This window comes from Penicillium canariense (assembly GCF_028826845.1).
Source record: "Penicillium canariense strain IBT 26290 chromosome Unknown utg000004l_segment0_segment0, whole genome shotgun sequence".
NCBI lineage: Eukaryota > Fungi > Ascomycota > Eurotiomycetes > Eurotiales > Aspergillaceae > Penicillium > Penicillium canariense.
In genome coordinates this window covers 502055-521792 of record NW_026622731.1, presented here as the reverse complement: position 1 = coordinate 521792, position 19738 = coordinate 502055, and the positions used below count along the sequence as shown (strand labels likewise).

General features: G+C 49.6%; 8 protein-coding genes across 8 annotated transcripts; 5 read left to right on the top strand and 3 right to left on the bottom strand.

Moving 5' to 3' along the window:
- Positions 1–388: 388 nt before the first annotated feature.
- On the top strand, positions 389–1838 carry zpr1 (zinc finger-containing protein ZPR1; the record flags this gene model as incomplete). The annotated part of the gene is made up of 2 exons (XM_056688652.1): positions 389–514; positions 579–1838. The coding sequence occupies 2 exons, from the start codon at positions 389–391 to the stop codon at positions 1836–1838; spliced, it is 1386 nt and encodes a 461-aa protein (XP_056541081.1).
- A 556-nt stretch (positions 1839–2394) lies between these two features.
- On the bottom strand, positions 2395–3106 carry cyp5 (uncharacterized protein; the record flags this gene model as incomplete). Its single annotated transcript, XM_056688651.1, has 2 exons — positions 2395–3012; positions 3095–3106. The coding sequence occupies 2 exons, from the start codon at positions 3104–3106 to the stop codon at positions 2395–2397; spliced, it is 630 nt and encodes a 209-aa protein (XP_056541080.1).
- A 339-nt stretch (positions 3107–3445) lies between these two features.
- Positions 3446–4896, top strand: N7482_006525 (uncharacterized protein; the record flags this gene model as incomplete). The annotated part of the gene is made up of 2 exons (XM_056688650.1): positions 3446–3630; positions 3708–4896. 2 exons carry the CDS (start codon positions 3446–3448, stop codon positions 4894–4896), a joined length of 1374 nt encoding a protein of 457 aa, XP_056541079.1.
- A 314-nt stretch (positions 4897–5210) lies between these two features.
- Positions 5211–6643, bottom strand: N7482_006524 (queuosine 5'-phosphate N-glycosylase/hydrolase; the record flags this gene model as incomplete). The annotated part of the gene is made up of 4 exons (XM_056688649.1): positions 5211–5614; positions 5674–5905; positions 5958–6112; positions 6172–6643. The coding sequence occupies 4 exons, from the start codon at positions 6641–6643 to the stop codon at positions 5211–5213; spliced, it is 1263 nt and encodes a 420-aa protein (XP_056541078.1).
- A 1115-nt stretch (positions 6644–7758) lies between these two features.
- On the top strand, positions 7759–10234 carry N7482_006523 (E1 ubiquitin-activating protein ubaB; the record flags this gene model as incomplete). Its single annotated transcript, XM_056688648.1, has 10 exons — positions 7759–7818; positions 7910–8080; positions 8215–8451; positions 8515–8639; positions 8689–8753; positions 8813–9092; positions 9146–9324; positions 9375–9487; positions 9551–9894; positions 9949–10234. 10 exons carry the CDS (start codon positions 7759–7761, stop codon positions 10232–10234), a joined length of 1860 nt encoding a protein of 619 aa, XP_056541077.1.
- Positions 10235–11033: 799 nt separating this feature from the next.
- N7482_006522 (polysaccharide lyase family 20 protein) lies at positions 11034–11795 on the bottom strand (the record flags this gene model as incomplete). The annotated part of the gene is made up of 1 exon (XM_056688647.1): positions 11034–11795. One exon carries the CDS (start codon positions 11793–11795, stop codon positions 11034–11036), a length of 762 nt encoding a protein of 253 aa, XP_056541076.1.
- Positions 11796–13522: 1727 nt separating this feature from the next.
- Positions 13523–14900, top strand: N7482_006521 (uncharacterized protein; the record flags this gene model as incomplete). The annotated part of the gene is made up of 3 exons (XM_056688646.1): positions 13523–14189; positions 14248–14679; positions 14743–14900. The coding sequence occupies 3 exons, from the start codon at positions 13523–13525 to the stop codon at positions 14898–14900; spliced, it is 1257 nt and encodes a 418-aa protein (XP_056541075.1).
- A 1294-nt stretch (positions 14901–16194) lies between these two features.
- N7482_006520 (glycoside hydrolase family 55 protein) lies at positions 16195–18855 on the top strand (the record flags this gene model as incomplete). Its single annotated transcript, XM_056688645.1, has 6 exons — positions 16195–16259; positions 16344–16552; positions 16602–17774; positions 17828–18404; positions 18462–18591; positions 18646–18855. 6 exons carry the CDS (start codon positions 16195–16197, stop codon positions 18853–18855), a joined length of 2364 nt encoding a protein of 787 aa, XP_056541074.1.
- Positions 18856–19738: the final 883 nt, after the last annotated feature.

Sequence of the window (19738 nt, the reverse complement as noted above, 5' to 3'; positions counted from 1 at the left end):
CGCCCAGTTTCAAATAGAATTTTACTAGTGTTCTGAACCGACTACTCATTGCACTCTACGATCCTGCATCCCTTTAAATCCTCCTGTATTTCTCGTCCTCGTAAAAAAAGGCCAGTCCAAGACAACAATAAAGACAAGGAGTTCCTTAATTAGAGCTGTCAACTGCGTCCCGGTCTATACTTCCGAAGTGGAAGGCAGAGTTATGAATATCATTATTAGTCAGCAACATAAGCCCCTCCATGCACAAGGGTTCACCCCCGCCACGCAGAACAGAAAGGAATGTTCCGGCGGGCGTTGGAGATTTTTTTGACGATAGGGATCTCGTGCTCTCAACCACTTCCCACTAGCTTCTCGCACCTCACCCTCCACTCCGGTACACCCTTTCACCATGTCGACAGACGCCGAGAAGAATGCGCCCGAGTCGCAATTCCAGAACATTGGAGATTTGGTGGAGCGCAATGACGAGACTGGTGTGATGTCCGTCGAGAGCATGTGCATGAATTGCCATGAGAATGTATGTGATTTCACCCTTTCTCGCAACGCTTTGATTTCCTTTTGTACTGACTTAGAGTTATAAGGGCATAACTCGCATCCTGCTCCTCCGAGTCCCGTTTTTCAAGGATATTGTCGTCGACTCCTTTTACTGCGAGCACTGCAACTTTGCGAACAATACCGTAAAGCCCGCCGGATCGATTTCACCACTTGGTATTAAATACACCCTTGATGTCACTTGCGAAAATGATCTTCAGCGCCAGGTTATCCGCAGTGATGCCGCTACCTTCAAGTTGGATACCCTCGGCATTGAGATGCCAAAGGGCGGAGAAATTAGCAATATCGAGGGAATGATCCAGCGCACTCATGAATCTCTCGCAGGCGAGCAGCCTCTGCGCAAGGAGCAAGCCCCGGAATTGCATGATGCTCTTGAGCCTCTCATCCAGAAGCTCCAGGATATTTTGGACCGCCGCGACGACTGTTTCCCCTTCACTGTTTCTCTGGACGATCCCACCGGTAATTCTTGGATTGCGCCCAACCCCAGTGACAAGACCAACTACCGGCGCATCGAGTACCCTCGCACTCATGAACAGAACGAAGAACTGGGTATTACTGCCGAAGCTTCTGAGCAGCAAACGGTCAACCCAATGGATATGGGTGATCCTGAGGATTCTGAAATTGTTGACGGACAGGTCTATACCCTGCCTGCCGAGTGCCCTGGCTGCACCAGGCCCGTTGATCTCAAAATTAAGAAGGTGTCAATTCCTTATTTCAAGGATGTTCTGATTATGGCTAGTTCCTGCGCCCCCGAGGATGGTGGCTGCTCTTATAAGCAGAATGAAGTCAAGGTCGGCGGAGAGATTCCCGAGAAGGGTCGACGCATTACTCTGAAGGTTGAAACCATCACCGATCTTAGCCGTGACGTCTTGAAGTCTGGCACCTGCGCTCTGCACAGCGAGGATCTCGAACTGTATTTGGGCGCATCCTCAATTTCGAGTCGTTTCACCACCATTGAAGGCCTTCTTACCGCTATGCGTGATCAATTGCATGGAAACCTCTACGACCTGGGAGCAGGAGGCGGTGACAGCATGGTTTCCGACGACAAGGCGAAGTGGGACCGCTTCTTTGCTCGACTTGACCAGGCCATTAATGGCGAATTGAAATTCACCATTGTTTTGGAGGACCCCTTGGCCAACAGCTACGTTCAAGATCTGTGCTCGCCCGCCAAGGATCCACAGTTGGAGGTCGTGGATTATGAGCGCACTGAGGAGGAGGAGGAGGAGCTCGGCTTAACGGACATGAAGACTGAGGGTTACGAGGAGGATGCGGAAACTCAGGAAGCGTAAATGCCTGCTTGGTGTATGTTCTCTGTTTTGGCCATGACTCTCGATATCCGTTTTTATGATACTCAGACGCTTTCCGTTTGCTTTACTGTTATTGCATGATGGCGTCTTTGCGGCTTTACAATGTTCTCCTTGTTTATAGATATCCGGTGATGGTGGTGATACATAACGTTTTTGTTTCGTTCTTAATTCCATCTCGAATATGTATGTTCATTTCAGTCGAGGATGAATCGGTTCAGCTAAAGGCTATCTAAACCCCAATCATGCTCATAATTACGGAGTAGACCGAAAGCTTCAGGAAGCTGCATGGAACGTATTCTGAGGTGATTCTGTCATGCATCGCCAGAATGTCACCAGTCTCGCTTTCCCGTAGCATGGGCCGCGCCCTGGTACGGGGTGCTAAGAATTCAATGTCAATTTGCCTTTGACGGGTTTCCTGACGGGAGTCTGGAGAAGGATATGCAGACGGTAAGAGGCAATATCCAAGCTCGTCCTAGCTGTTGGAGCTGAATCTTCAGGTCTCTAAGAAGGAGATCAAGATATATACTGGTTAAGACACTCATGTCGCGAAAGGGTTTGCATGAATCGTAACACTGTTGATGCGAAGAGCCTCAAATTCATCCCCCTCCTTTGGTTGAGAAACCTTGCCCTTCTTATCAACCTTCACGTTGGCCTTCTCCAGCTGGGAAAGCACATCCCCACCCTCATCCTGAGCGCTCAAATTCAACACCTTCCCAAAGACTGTACTCGAGCCATCAAGATGTGGCGCCGGTGCAAATGTGATAAAGAATTGACTTCCATTGATGGTGGCACCAGTTGCGTTCTGTGAGCCAGGTGCTGTCTTATCCTTGACGGGGCGGGAAGCCATAGACAAGACACCCCGCGCATTATGTCGCAGTGCCGGGATTTGTATTTCTTGATTTAGCGCAGAGGGATGGTATATGGACGTGCCGCCCTTCGGGATTTCGTGCGAGAGCATGGGCTTGTTGGAAGCTGATTGTTGCGCGGCTGGGCCGAGGGAGATGTCGCCGCCCTGGATCATGAAGCCTGGAATAAGGCGGTGGAATGGAGTCTCATTGTATGCGCCACATGCGCACAGAGCAATGAAATTCTCAGCGGTCTGGGGGACTGCTTCGCAGAATAGCTCGACCTTGAGGTCGCCTTGAGTCGTGTGGAGCTGCACGACCGGAGAGATCAGCACGCCGTTCGAAGTCTAGGAGTTTGGCGAGATGTTTTCTCCTGGTGATCTTTTTACTTACTGTGACAGACATATTGGTCAGGCTGTTTCTGTCTGGGGGTCAATGAACGGCGAGAAATCGAGAAAATGAAGGTGATTAATGCGGGCGAGCTCCCAGGCCGGTGATATATCGCTTAGTCATGGCTTGCGCCGTCGCCCTGGAACGGTCGTTGGCTATGAATTATTGATGCGTCCTTCGCAGCCGCGATTACAGGATAAGACCTTGCTATTGCTACAATCGGCCTCTGCCGTAGCGCTGACCCTTGACTTATCACCCCGGCCTTGTCACTCGCTTTGCCCGTCCCTTCGATCCACACCTAACAGCTCCCTTCCGCCAAGGCACGCCGACCTCTCTGCAGTCGCAACATCAACAATGAATAACCGGCCGGTCGAGCAGGCGTTGGCCACACTAGTCCCGACCCATGCTGGCGATCTTCCTCAAGAGCTTCTCGGCTTGGCCTTGAATCTTGTCGCCCAGTCCCGTGCTTTCTCCGCCAGTCTGAAACCCGAGGAAGAAATCGCCCGACCTTACGCCTGTGCGGAGATTGCTTGTAGGAGGTATGTCTTAGAATCTGTTCATGACTCTATCTCCAGTATGCGGAGTCATTTCATTAACTATCTTGGTGAATTGTCAGGTTAAGTCGAGCTCTCAAACTTCCTCCGTTACTGGGCCACGCACCATGTCCGCCACGCGTTTACAAGAAGCTCTATACATACCTGGACAAGTCTCTTTCTGCTAGCTCAGCAGGTATCAAACGATCTACGGGTGGCTCGGTCACTGGGACACCCTCGAGGGCTGGCTCTGCGCAGACCACTCCAACCAAGACAGGGAATACTCCTTCCAAGGCGGCACCGACGCCTCGCGGCCTCCAGAACGCCCCATCCAAGTCCACACCCTTGAAGCGGAGTGTCAGTGTTGCGAATAAACTCGGATCGCCGTCAAAATCGGCTCTGAAAGCTGCCCCCGCCCAGTCTAATGGGCTTTCTAACTCAACTGTCATTCCGGATGCACCGGCCTGGGTGATGACAGCCATTCGAACAGTCTGCAAAACACTTTCTACACCTGCACCACGAACAAACACCTGGTCTCGACCTCCAATTTCAAGGACATTGCCTCCTCATATCTTCGCTGGTGTTTCATCCATTCTCTATCTCACGGCAAGCATGTCCAATGACGAGGAAGGCATGGACGAGGAAACACTGGAATTCCTGGAACCAATTGTGTCTATCCAAGGCAACGAAGATGATTTCAAGGAACTTGTCTACGCGATGATCGTCGCCGTATACTTCATCGTTTTAGCCCGGCGACGGAACCCAGCATCCTCGGCGGACGGCGAGGAAACGAACTCGGAAGGGCAGAAAATGGACAAGAAGACATTCACAGAAATGCGCCAAACCGCATTGACCAGCCTCAGTCTTCCCAATGACAGGCGGCATCGCGATGATGTTGATCAGTGGATTGCCTTGATCATGGAACAGAACTGGGCGAACGGGCAGGAATGGTTTGAGAATATCCCTCTTGCCGGCGAGCTGCATGGCGAGGATGATGAGGGCAACTCATACCGACATCTTGATGAGGAGGATGCAGCGTTCAGGGGCGTCAAGTTGCCCAAGCGCAATGATGGCTCCAGTGGGCGTGGACTCCGCGCCGACCCGTCCGGTCAGCCTGCTCATGGAGGGCTTTTGCCTGGTCTAGGCACTATGATGCAAGATCGGGTGGACTATCTAAGTGAAGATCGTCGGGAGGACTTTGTGGAATGGAAGGCTGGTCTCTTAGCTCGTATTGAGGGTGAGCAGGCTAGGACTGGGCGAGCTACTGCATGAGATGTATTCCTCGATGCGAAGGACTTGGAGAAAACCGGCGCTCGGGCTATGATTGATACCCTTTGCAATGAAACCAACTAAGATGCGCCAATTTCAAGCGTGCCAAAACTATGAACAAAATAATCTATCTATGAATGAATATCCTTCAAGTCCATCCGAATAACGTCGAATCTATTCGCTGTATCCAACCAAAATAAAAAGGACCTTCTATAGAGGTGCCGGGCTTCCAGAGCCAAACTTAGCCACGAAAAATATCTGACTAAATCACAAGTATGACCAAATAAGACGCCATGTACCGTGAGGCTGGGTGCGCCTCAATACCAAATGCTCCGAGTCCGATGATGCGGGATGCTCTCGTTCTTCTCCTCCTCCAACCCCTTCATCGTATCGTACAAAAAGAAGTCGATCAAGATTGCATTGATGCCATATGTCTTCTTTGCATGTTCGTCCTTTTCAACGAGCTCCTGGGCGTCCTGGGCGTCGCTCTCGTTATTCTCGTCGGTCTTGCGGACGCCTTTCTTACCAGCTAATTTCACTTCCGGGTGGCGTTTCTCGATTTCCCGCTTGATCAGCTCCACACACCAGATACTGGCACCGCGAAGCTCGATCTCCCAGTTTGATCCGGGTACTATGGGTTTCAGGCTGCGGATGTGAGACTCCAGGGGTGGCGAATAGCGCATGCAGCCGAGTTGGTGCAGCATCTGGGGGATACGGTAGTCTGTAGAGAATGTTTAGATCAAGTCTAGCCAAATATCGTAGTGGCGGCTTAACGCTTACCTGCAAACATGGTGATTTTGTCAATGTCGTGGAACTCGCCGAAGTCTTCACCATTGAAACAGGCCCAAAGGTCCGCAACGAGGATCTGGGCACGCTTGTACAGCCGCACCCTTCTGCCGTGGAAGACAGTCTCGTCGCGGAAGCAGTCGAAATTCTCGGCAACTAGATTGACAAGGCCGGCAGCAGAGTAGTCAACGCTGTCGATGCAGTTGGCAAAACTGCCACCGAATTCCTGGACCAAAGTTAGGAGAGTCCATCCAAAAAATAAGGAAGAGAGGGCGTACATTGCAAAGGACATCGCCAGCCTCGCGCAGGCACTGTACTCGCTCTTTGAACAAGGGGATGTCCTCATCTGTGGCAGAGCGGAAGACATGCCGGAGTAGCTCCTCTGTACACTCTTCCTCGTTAACCCAGAAGTCTGGCGTAGTAATCGGAATATCTGTGGCAGCAACGTGAGCCTATGCTTCCAGCGCTGATGTCAGAAATAACGGGAAATACCTTCATCGAGAGCCCGCTGGAGAGCAGCGACCAAGCTCCAGTAGCCGGTCCACCGCTTCCCCTTATACTCAATGGAAAATCGCTTCGACTGATCCTTCTCCTCAGACCAAAAGCTGAAGTTCAAGAGGTCCATTGTGAAGATGAAATCCACCGTGCTCTCATCCTTGATCTTCGGATGGAGCTCATGCTCCGACCAGGTCTGCGTGGAATAGGCCTTCTTCTGCATCAGCCGCCATATCGTCTCGGCAGCTTCCTTCGTCTGGGCCGGGCTGAGAGCCACGTCAATGGCATTGTCGAACACGTATTGGGCACTCTCAAGCACCTTGGTCTCCGGTGGGAGATTCTTGTTTTGTTTCCCGCCCAATCCGAAGTGCTGTCGGAGCAGCTCCACCAACTCCGGGTCCGCTTCGTCGTCAGAACCTGCGTCCAAGGGCTCGCTCCTTTTAGGAGTAATTGGCTCCAATGACGGCATGGTCGCGCACAGTGGTTTTTCAAGGTCGCTGGTAGTAATGAAGGGATGAGTCAATGGTTCATGCGCAGTTCATCCCCTATATCTCGTGCTCTGGCGGATCGGGGTTAAGGGTGCGGCAGCGACCAGATACAGGGCCAGAAGGATCGGCCAAGGAACAAAGCTCCGGTCCACGATGGTGGAATGGACTCGGGATTGAAGCAGTGGGATGATGGCTTTTGATTCTATCCAGCCCCTCGCGTTTCAAATACGCAAACTTTCACAATCTTCGACAGAGAGAGATTTCTTTATCGCCACGGGGGAAATTTCATCGACGCGCGAACCTTGAGGCTTATTACCTAAGCATTGGTCGCCTCCGGTCGCGATCTATCGAATTAAGAGGGTAATCAATCAGGGCACGAGGCTTGATTGGACTTAGATAGTTATATACTGCCGGAAATGGATTATGAATACCGCGTTCTGTCGGTTTGTGGTACTTTTTTACACTCATCATCCATGTCGATGTCCTGCTGCTGCGCAAGCAACCTCCAATATAACCTGGTGCGATCACGAACATACTACCCGCCACTTTGATAAAATAACGTAACGAAAGATCACACCCAATAGAAACAAACAGGGCCAGGAATGGGTCGCTAGCCATGGTAAATTTGATCAGGGATCCTAACTGTACAAAGTGCTGGGATTAGCAGCGAAGGAGGTGGTATAGATCCATGCAAGGCCCTATACGCGGCTGCAAGCAGGGCGCACCCATTTCCCATGGAGGTAATTGCGCAGACAGACAACAAAAAAAAGATCTATGCAGTTTGACTGACACACCGAAGCAATTTCCCTGCAAACCATTATATGTTATGAAATAACCCAGGCAAAAAAGGACTTTTGGGTCGTGTGGCCGCCGCCGATCGTCTCCGCTGCGGCTCCGCCCAGAAGCTCTGCCGTCATCGCGATCGCACCTCACCTCGGCCTCTCATCCGGACCGCAACGCCTTTCTTCGCTCCCTCTCTTCCTCATTCCCCGCCGCTCCTCCTTCTTTTCTTTTGTACCTGTCCCGTAATGATTTTCTAGGCCTCTGGCCTCCCTCACACACGGATCGCGATTGCTCTCTCTGACCGCCCGCCACCATGCGAGCGAGCTCCATCAAGCGCTCCCTCGGAGTCGACCTGACCAACAGGATCAAGGAGGTATGAATCCTTGGATATCTGAGAAATCGCTTGTCGTGCTTGACTGAATTACTGCGATTGGGTACTGACACGCTCTCTTCGACCCCCTTAGTCGCGTGTGCTCCTCGTTGGCGCTGGCGGCATCGGCTGCGAGCTGCTGAAAAACCTCGTCCTCACCGGCTTCGGCGAAGTCCACATCATCGACCTGGATACCATCGACCTCAGTAACCTGAACCGCCAGTTCCTCTTCCGACATGAACACATCAAGAAACCCAAAGCCCTGGTGCGTCTCGTGAGATCTCTCCACCAACTCCTTTTATGCCTCCCTCCCTTGCGACACTGCCATCGCGCTTTCTGCGCCGCGACCTGGTTGGAAATAACGGATTGATGTTCTGACAATGGAACAATGATTCATAGGTAGCGAAAGAAGTTGCGCACCACTTCCAGCCCGGCGCAAAGTTGGAGGCCTATCATGCGAACATCATGGACAGCCAATTCAATGTCGGCTGGTTCAAGACGTTCGACATGGTCTTCAATGCACTAGACAACCTGGCTGCTCGACGCCACGTGAACCGAATGTGTCTTGCAGCCGGTGTGCCTCTGATTGAGAGCGGAACCACTGGCTTCAACGGCCAGGTTCAGGTCATTGAAAAGGTTCGCATCCGTTCTAGCTCCAGCCTAAGATTCTCAAAATGAAACTGATATTGATTATCATAGGGGAAAACCGAATGTTACGACTGCAATCCGAAAGAAACACCGAAATCCTACCCCATATGCACAATCCGCAGCACGCCGACACAACCCATTCATTGCATTGTATGGGCCAAGAGCTATCTGTTACCGTACGACTCCTTTGATGCGTTTTTTCTTCATATACTGAACCATATATAGGGAGCTTTTTGGGGTAAGTGAAGATGAGGCGGTCGAGCTTGACACCACGGAAAACACGGAAAATGGTTAGTGTATTCCACCAGACTATACCTATTCATTGAGCAGGAAGACTGAGTATGCGTAGCGAAAGAGATTGCGAACTTGAGGAAAGAGGCAGAGGCTCTCAAAGAGATTCGCCAGTCAATGGGCTCTGATGACTTCGTTAAGAACGTTTTTGGGAAGGTCTTCGAGACCGACATAAAGCGATTATGTGAAATGGATGACATGTGGAAGGAACGCCAGGCGCCGGAAGCACTTGAATACGATAAGCTCCAAGAAAGCTCCGCCTCCATCGAGCCGACAATTTCGAAATGCGATCAAAGAGCCTGGAGCCTGGAGGAGAACTTGGTTGTATTCACAGATAGGTGCGTGTTCTGCGATCCATGTGACATATGCAGCGAGACTGACTTTAGTGTAGCTTGAACCGCTTAAGCAAACGATTGAGAGAGCTTCAAGCGAAGAAGTCGCCGGAAGACTCTGAGCCAATCTTGACATTTGACAAGGATGACGAAGACACTCTTGATTTTGTCACCTCTACAGCAAATCTACGGGCTGAGGTATTCCACATTGATCTCCAGTCTAAGTTTGACACCAAACGTGAGTCGATGATACAAATGTGTTAGAGCATGGCAACTAACAGTTGACAGAAATGGCCGGCAACATCATCCCTGCCATTGCCACCACCAATGCCATGACTGCTAGTCTCTGTGTTCTGCAAGCCTTCAAGGTGCTCCAAGGTGACTTATCACACGCCAAAATGGTAAAGCTTCCTTTTCCGTGGTCTGGACTGTGTAGCTCAGAAACTGACATTGAATGTTAAAAGGTTTTCCTCGAGAGATCTGGACCACGTGCAATCAACTCTGAAGCTTTAAGGCCTCCCAACCCCGACTGTCAAGTATGCTCAGTCGTACGCGCAGAAGTCGCAGTTGACTCCAGTGCCACACTCCAAGATCTTGTTGAAGGTGTACTTCAGCAGAAACTTGGCTATACGGACGAATTTTCCATGAGAAATGATGATGACCTCATCTACGATCCTGATGAGCAGGGAAATCTTTCCAAGAGGCTCTCAGAGCTGGGAATAGGGAACAATTGTCTGTTGACTGTCGCTGATGACGACGACGTAGAGAAGGATCCGCGCGTTGTCCTGGAACTGGAGATCATTGAAAGGTATGCGCCAGTCCTTGCAAGCCCGTTGAGCTACTGCTGATATTTTTTTTCAAGAACCGAACCCTCCACAGATGGGAAGCATGTTGTTCTACAGAAGTCAATTGATATACCAAGGAGGCCAAAGAAGTCCATTTTGCCGGAGCATGAAGATGCACCCACGACCAATGGCACAGGCGTCACTGGTAAACGCAAGCGCGAAGGCGAAGAGGAGCCTTTCATGAATGGCCACGTCGCCAAAAGGGTTGCTGCCGGGTCGGCGCAGAACGGTGATGATGCTGTCATAATTGACCTAGATGAACCTTCAAATCAAGGAGGTGCCATCATGATCGATGATGATTAGATCTACCTCTTGATTTACGTGAATCGGTAAATGTGTGCATCCCACTTGGGATTCTTTAACAGGAGTAGCGACGTGGTGGGCAAGCAAAGCAGGTTCTGGCTTTATTCTTTTTATTAGCCCCTGTATCATACATATGGCATATTCCGAGAGAAACCGGAAATCGGAAAAGATGTTCATGATTACAATCTAATGACATTGTATTGGGGCTGAGTGAGGGAACCTTCTCTAAACTCTGCAACAGGAAGACATCAACATCCCTATAGTTCAAACCTCCCTTCCAGGATCTGTTATCCGCTTTGGGGGCTAGTGTCAGAATTCTGCGGGTGGATATGATTACAGGAATATGAAAGTCTCACTCGCGGGATGAAAAGCAGGGACGGTCAAAAGATATAGCGGGATGAAGCAGAAAAAAGGACGCTCTTCGTGTTTCAGCCCGCCAGTGTCAACACTCTTCCCGAGCCTGGTGTTTCGTTGGCCATCATGCCTTTCTATCTTTGTTACTCCATCATAATCTGCAGTGTAACACCGGATTGGGAATAGCGTCACTCTGAACTATAAAAACAGAGACGCTAACAGCATTGAGCAAACTTACAAAAAGAATGCACACAATTAAGACAGTGAACGGAAAGAAGAGTAATCAGGCAAAGATAACGTCCAAAGAAACTGTTCATAGAGGCATGAAGTTGATGAACAATAGCAAACAATGGTTAGTTTGGTCAAAGATGCTATCTTTCTGCCATATTGCCCAGGCCCCCAATCCAAGTTCTCTTCCCATGCGTTTTCACAAGCTTCCACGGTTCTACCATGCAGCAGGATCCGCATCGGCAAAAGTAGTACCAACAGAAATCTGATCAAACCAGATTTGCCGCGTGCCTTGGGTTCCTTTCATGCCACCGTCGTCGTGCCAGCCGTTGGCGTAGATACCAACGTGGTAGTCAAAAGGTCGAGCATCGTTGATCATCGTCGGCACGTTGTATATTTCGACGACTTTGTTGCCGTCAAACCAAACTTTGTAGAACCCGGTATTGTCGGACTGCCAGTTGGCCTGGATGGTGACCCGATGCCACGCTCCTGGTGTCACTGTAGCGATATTGCTGAAGGTGCGAGTCTGCTGCTTGCAGATCGTGCCGTACTTCAGACGAGTATAGAGCTGGTTACCAACGATCCAGACCATGCTGGATGGCATCCAATCATCGCACCCAGTGTCTGTGAAGTCGGCGATGAACTGGCCCAAGTTGTACGATTGGGCTGGGGAGAATTGCCAGTCATCTTGCAGGCGGAAAGCGAACCCATAGAAACCTTGGTCGCCGAGCTTGTAGACTGCAGACTTGGCCTTTTCCGAGTGGAAACGGCCGGTCCAGTTGGAATCATAGACCTGGGTCATCTTGAGAGCGGTGGGGCCCTTGTAGACGACATTTGTAACCTCCTGGATGCTGCCCTTGTCCTCAATTGTCTGCGCATTCCAGCCTGCAAGTGTGCCGGTGTTGCTAAAAGTCTGGGTAGCGGACGCTACAAGGCTAGATGCCAAGATAGCTATGGTTGGAATGGTCTTGAGAAACATGTCTTTCTGCTATCTATAGCAGATTGATGAAAGGTGAAGGTGTAGTGATACTGTGCAGTGCTGAACAGCATGCTGGACCCCTTTTATATAGGACACAGATAACTACACGGTGCCATGAGTCCTACCAAAGTCGGAGAGTGTGTGTTTCGAGCTAGTGCATTGGGCCTCGCCATGCGCGTGGGCTGGTCTTCGCTTTGCTCAGCAATCCGAATGTAGATGTAACTCACCTTGGCATCGTTTCAATAGCTGAGGGGTAGCCTGAAGGCCCATACCCCTGTTACCCAGTGAGCTATTCAAGCCTTCTGGACTCATCGGTGGGGAGAGATTTTCTTCTGTCTATTCTGGTCTATTCTGCATGATCTCCCGTCCTCATTCCATGGGTTTCAGCTAGTGGGAATCGGACTGGCCCCACTTTCAAGCCTATGTAACCTGGACCCCTGAAGTGGAGAAGTAATAACACTTGATTAGAGGAACCGCCATCTGGCTGGCTCTCGCCTCTTGTTACTCCAACTTAGAGTAGCATCAATCCCGGCCCTTTTGCTTTCGAAAGTTGCAGAATGATCCTCGGCATTTGCTATCGAATTCGGCATAGCTGTACGAACAGACACTCTCGTAATGCCCCAGAGCAACAGTCCCGGCTTTTAATTCTTGCACAAATAGAGTGTCGCAAAATGGAATCGAAAAGAAGTATATTTCTTGCTATCCTGAGGAAATTTCAGACCAATCGGTCTACCAAGCACCGTTGTATCAGTCAGACAATGGTTGCAAATGATAATAAAACCCGGAATTTCGATCAGAACTCGGCGGAATCAATACAATGGAAATAGGTATTATATGATATTTTATGCGAACAGGCAAGACGTCGTGGCTTGTCTAGTCCTTCCAAACTGGGAGAACTGTGGAGCGGAAGACCTGGTAGGTTACCACCGTGGACCCTGGCATCATGTTCATTCAGCGTCCACCCATCTCAGGATGCAGTTCTGTATGGTGTCCTAAATGATTACAGTTGGGAGTGTAATAAAGTCTTGTTGACTTGTTGACTCTCACTTTGTCTTGTGTTGTCCAATGAACTAGAACCGGGATTCTGGGTGCTTTTCTCCAGGGTGCGGGCATTCTCGCCAATGCTGTATTCCCCACTGTGCGAAAAGCCCGGAATCCCTTCAATGGAGCGAGCGCGAACTTCGCCTAAATCAGTTGCGGATCGCAGCAATCGACCAGTGCACCGACTTCCAATTCGTAGAACAACCAGCGGGATAACATGCCAAAGTGATGCCTTGGAAATAGGGCATCAAGTGCACTAGGACTACGTAGTTAACTAGTGTTAGTTGGTCAGTATTCTCAACATGGTAATCCGGGAAATCCGGGGATTACGGTGCCGTGACGCACTATCTTCGTCCGAAGGAGACCTGTTGAGTCCGGCAGAGATCTATCAACAGATCTCCGCTTCTACCCAGGTCAGTTCAATCATCAATCAACCTCCCATTCAGTAGACCATCTCCAGTGATACCCAGTACACTGATCCTACTGTCGGATAGGATGGTTCGGCATTGGTGGAATGTCTATTTTCCGTCGAGAAAAATATGGGGACATGGTCTGTGATCATCATTCGAACAAACTATAATTAAAAGCAGCCGTTGAATCTATTTTTCGACTTTGAAGAAAGTTCGCACGATTACTCCCGCGGTATATCTCTTTTACATACTATTTTTCTCAGATACTAAAAGAACATGTTATCCTCAAATTCTCTCTTATATTGCACAACTGGTATTCTCTCGGCTGTGGCTGTATGTAATGCGTTTGCAGTGCCTCCAGAAGCGAATCGACAGCCCCACTCCACAACTGCCAGCTTGATACCAATCCCCACTGAAGCTCCCGAAAGATGGATTCATCCTGGAGTATTTGTCAGCGCCAAACAGCTGAATTTCGTTGCTGAGAAAGTTGCTCATCATGGGGAACCATGGAGTAATGCATTTACCAGCATGATGAACTACAATTACTCATCTCCGACAAGGACTGCTGTCCCGTACAAAACCGTTGAGTGTGGGCCAACATCCACGCCCAACATTGGCTGTTACCAGGAGCGTGAAGACTCTATGGCAGCGTACATTAACTCGCTAGCTTACTGGATCACCAAGGAGAAGAAATACGCAAAGAAAGCAATTTACTACATGGACGCTTGGTCCAGCACAATCCAAGGCCATAACAACACTAATGCGCCATTGCAGGCGGCATGGTCTGCTGCCAACTGGGTTCGTGCGGGTGAACTCATGCGCTATGCCCCCGGTGCAAGCTGGTCATGGAAGGGCATCCGGCAATTTGAGGATATGTTGACAAAAGTCTATCTTCCGATTATTTTGCCGGGCGATTCGGCTAATAACGGCAATTGGGACTTGGGTATGTATTGCGAGTCGGATAAAGCACAATGCAAAAACCGTTGACACATCCTGAACAGTCATGATGGAGTCTTCCCTCGGCATTGCGGTATTTACTGAGAATAAAACCACGTATGAGGATGCCATGGGCAAGTTTGCTGGCCGAGTGCCTGCCTATATCTACCTCACCTCCGATGGTCCGTACCCAGTACCTGGCCGAGGTGTAGCAGACACCCCAGCGGCACTCATCAAATACTGGCAAGGACAGCGGTACTTCAACATCAGCGGTATTACACAGGAGACTTGCCGTGATTTTGCTCATACCAGCTATGGAATCTCATCCATGTCGCATATTGCTGAGACTTCTCGAATCCAGGGTAAAGATATATGGCACACAAATTTAGGAGTAAGAGTGAAAGCCGCTTTGGAACTGCATGCATCGTTTGAAACCGGAGAAGAATCTATTCCCACCTTTATTTGTGGTGGACACATTGCTCGATCTATGGATCCAGGTAAGTTGAAAAATATTCAAGACGAAAGAAGCTTAAGTTTACAGACTGACATCGCGATTACAGTTTTGGAGCCTTCCTATAATGCACTTGCTTATCGCATGCACGAATGGATGCCCTATACGCTTAAATACCTGAAGGAACAGCGACCCGCCGAGATTGGGGAGGCTGAGCCATTGTTTATTGGATTCGAGACCGTGACAAACGCTGAGATCCCGTTCTAAAAGGGCTATACCATGATTCGTGCAAATGGCGGTTGGTAAGGGCAAATCTTGGAAACCTGTGTAGTGGTATATCTAAAGTCATTTATTCCTCTGCCTTCAGAATAAGCTGCTGAAAACGACAGAACGTACCTCTTAATCAAATCTAACTCAATATAGCAATGCAGCGGATTGTAATAGCCTCTAGGGTAATATATTGTGTTCGCTGGCATGCCGGAAGCATTGGGAGGGACCGGCCAAAACCGCGAGACCCTCCCTACTCAGCTTCTGATTCTTCTGCCTCGAAATAGAACTTATGCCAAAAGATGTAGCCACCGGCTCGGTAATATAATTAACTTACATACCAGATGATTGGGGCAATTTCTAGGCAGCACGACAGATATTGGGTTGCCAGGCCAGACCAGTGGAATGAGTAAGTGAGAGGTAACATTTTGGCTTATAAATTCATTTTCTTACTCTCTACGGCCTCTGTTGAACATTGTTGTTTGACCTTTTCCTTGACAGCTTTTATCCTTGTTCTCTCATTGTGTGCATTTTGGGTTTTTATTGAAGCCGCAACGACGAAGGAAAGAAGAAAAAGAGAAGGCGCAGGAGAATGCGCATGTATGCTACTTCCAACTCAATGGAGGAAAAATGCACAGAAAGAGGAAAAGTAGAAGAAGGGAATAGAGACGAAGAGAAGCAAATTATCTACAACATCCAAAATGGGCAGGTCCTGTAGGGTTGGCGGTCTCAGGCGCCCAACAGGTTCCTTCCACCCCACAGTGATATCCCATAATCTAGATTTGCACGTCATTGAAGCTGGTCTCGGTATGGGAGGCAAAAAGGTGAAGCCCCCCTCACTGCCTTTGTGGACCCTGTGCCTTGCTGCTACAGAATGGAGAGAGTGCATTCGTCAAAGTAGCGCGATGTTACATCACCTGGTGGTTGAGCCTCTTCACTCAACAACGCCCCTATCATCTTCCCCGCAACGGGTGAAGCTAGAAATTCCACCAACCACGGCACCGATTGCTCGGATGATCCTTGTTGGCGATTGGCGACAGCTTAATTTTGACTCAACTTGGTAGTTTCCTATGGCCCATTCATTCAAGCGGTAGCTGACAAACCTATTGTGCTAGCATATACTTACTTGGGCATTGTTTTTCAAGGGTTTATGTTTATGGCGGACAGTGGAACCTATGCGCTCCCCGCGCATGGAATTGCGTACCTATAAAAGCCTCGATGAATCGGCATTTGGCGATTTAACAGCCCAAGTTATTCCTAGGGTATAGCCAAGACATTCACAGAGCCATCAGTTATGATGTGGCTGGCGTTAACTTGGCTTTTAGCGACCGCGATCACGGCTGCACTCATTCCAGACGTGTAAGCTCTCTCTTCGAATCCCAAATTCCAGGTTTGTATATAAAGATTTTACGAAAATGAGGCTTATGCGTTACTCTCGGTTAGAGAGGTCGCCCATAAGTCCAAGGATAGCCTTCCAGAATGTCTTTATGCCTCACAAGGAGAGCCATTTTGGATGGAGACTATCGAACACACAGGCAATTCTCCCTTCCTCCAGGACCCATCATATGCGGTGTTCCGCAATGTGAAAGAGTTTGGAGCCACGGGAGAGGGCATTACGGACGATACAGAAGCCATTCAGAAGGCAATTGATGGTAAGGATGATTCGTCATGTGGTAGGATCCTTATTAATCGCAACGGTAGATGGAGGGCGCTGTTTCACCGGCTGTGGCCTCGGTGACCCGCCTGCAAAGACCCTCAAGCCTGCCTTGATCTACTTCCCTTCTGGTACATACAAGATCTCAAGGAGCCTTAACATGTATATCTTCACCCAGCTTGTGGGTAACCCACTTGATCGCCCCACGATCAAGGCCGAGGCCGGATTCACCGACTTGTACCTCATCAATGCATTCCCATCACCGCCCGTCTCGCCTTTCCCGACGACTATCAATCTGTACATGCAAGTGCGCAACTTCGTCTTTGATACCACTGCCGTTGACGCTCACTCGTCTGTGGCGTGTGTTAATTGGCCGTCGGCACAAGCCGTCACTTTCAGCTTCAACCATCTCCAGCTAGCCAAGGACAGCATGCACCAGGGTATTGTCTTCAACGGATCTACTGGTGGAGGGGGCGGATCTGCGACATTTATGGGCGACATATCCATATCTGGAGGAGACGTGGGGATCCGACTCAACAACCAGCAGTATGCCATGCGAGCCGTTGAATTTGATAATGTCAAAACGGGCATTTCCGTGGAGCATATCTTCACCTTATCTCTCCAGGGGATGAAGTTCCAGAACTGCGAGGTGGGCGTCAATTTCACCGCCGCGGGAACAAACTCCGTTGGAAGCCTTATCCTTCTCGACTCTGAAGCTGCGTCTACAAAAATTGTCATCGTTTCACAGCATACAAAGAATGCAGACGGCTCCCTTGTCATTGAGAACCTAAGGCTAAGTAATGTGGGCCAGACAGTGGGTGATCGGAATGGCCGGTCCCTCTTGGCTGGAGCGGCGCACTCATCCACAATTGAGTCATTTATTCACGGCAACATCTACAAGGACCTCACCAATGGTAGCTACGTGGAAACCAGCGGCAAGCTGTCTCGTTCCCAAGTATTGGTGGACAAAAGTGGTGCCTATTTGACCAAGTCCCGGCCTCAGTACGAAGGCTATAGTTCTCGTTGCTTTTCCAGCGTACGAGATTTTGGCGCTATTGGAGACGGGAAGACCGATGTGACTCGTGCCGTCAACGCTGCCTTGAAAGCTAACGCAAACAAGAAGATCACTTACTTCCCAGCAGGTAACTATCGCGTCGCGGGCACTATTGAAGTACCTGCAGGATCCCGAATCGTAGGCGAGGCGTGGTCAACCCTCAGTGGTATGTTTTATAGCCCACCTTAAAGATATACCTACTGACTACGTCTATTATAGCGGCTGGTGATTATTTTGAGAATGAGGATAATCCACAAGTTATGTTCAAGATGGGAAAGCCCGGAACCAATGGAGTTATCGAAGTGAGTGACTTGGCCTTTGATGTAGCCGACGTCTTGCCCGGTGCTATTCTCGTGGAAAATAACATCGCTGGATCCGAGGCTGGCGACGTTGGTCTCTGGGACACTCACTTCCGCGCTGGAGGAACGATCGGCTCGGCTGTCGAGACCAAGTGTTCCTCATATCCCACTACAGACATTCCTGGGTGTAAGGCAGCATTCTTGTTCTTGCACCTGAAGCCAGAGAGCTCGATGTACATGGAGAGCGTTTGGGGATGGTCGGTCAACCGAGATCTTGATGGCCTCAGCGGTGCGACCAACGGCACAAGTCAATCCGTCGCGGTTGGAAGAGGCCTACTCGTGGAGTCAAAACGTGGAACATGGCTCGTCGGTACTACCTTCGAGCATTGCGTGCTGTACCAGTACCAGATGCTGAACTCTGAGCATGTTTTTGCTTCGATGGTGCAGACGGAAACCGTGTACTGGCAACCCGCTCCCAAAGCTCCCGCCCCTTGGACGTAAGCTATTTCTAGTCTTCCAATGTGTATTGATGTCTTTAACTAACGTATGCCTAGGCCCAATCCCAAATACAACGATCCTGACTACTCTAATTGCGATGCTTCATCTCCGCAGTGCTTCATGGGTTGGTCTCTGCGAGTTATTGGGGGCCGTGACATGACGTTTTACGGACTGGCATTCTGGCAGGTAAGTGAATGCCGAATGAATACAAGCTTTGGAAGATCGTTCTAATTAATCTAGTTCTTCAATGGTCTCAACAGCGTCCAAGGCCCATATGCCCAGGACAATATTGTCTCCATTGAAGATCTGCCCAAGTCTTTGAGACTGTACAACCTTGGTACTCACTTGGTGCGCAACATGGTGACTGTGGACAAGAAGGCGACAGCGCTCAGCAAAGATAATGTGGGCGGTTGGGGCGGGCTCATTGCTGCCTATCTTCCGTTCGCGTGAGGGCAGGTGTCTGAGTGGGCCTGGCCATCCATAGACACGAGATCACGATCAACATCGATGCCTGCTATTTATCGCCTGGTATAGTTCTTCCTATCTAGTAGTACTACCTATGGTCTCTATCTATCGTAATCGCACACCCAGTCTCGTTCTGCCAGGCGGGTACCTAGCTGTAGGCGGAATTAGGTATACTTACAATATCGGCTAAAGGTGGGTAAGCTTTCTCTATACAAATCACCTTTATAAGTTATTTATATAGAAACCATCTTCTAACCCTTTTAGTATAAATTAGCCTATATAAATAAAGACTATACCTTGGTGTTACGGTATCGACTTGCAGGGTAGAGGGCCTGTCGATCAGGTAAGGAGAAGCCAGTATATTCAATTTGGAACAACGACTGATTTTTAAGGAATCAGGAAGAGATAGGCAGACGCGGGACTTTTCATACTAGAGCTTCTCATAGGATACTCTGGCATGAGGGGGTATCTGTGGTATTTCGCCATATGGTCGACACATGATATGCCGAGGCATACCACCTCTCCAGAGCGGGGTAACCCGGAGAATACCAGGGAGAGGGGGTTATCGATGGGCCATTGCTGGGGAATCGGTGTATCAAATGCCACGCGACGTGACCTCCCATGGGTTGGAATAGCTTCATATGGGAAGACACGCATTTCGTAACACTAGCGACCCTAGTTATTATCTACCAGCTGATTGTTATTAGAATGAGAAATTTAATTTCTATTATATATGTGCTTGCCACGGTCGAGGATGGGCTAGTGACCTATAGATATCTAGACATCGCCGCGGAGTCGAATGAAAGACGTTCGAAAGTGTTTCGTCGAGCACAATGTGTTAAAAGTATGTTTCTCAAGGGCATACGAG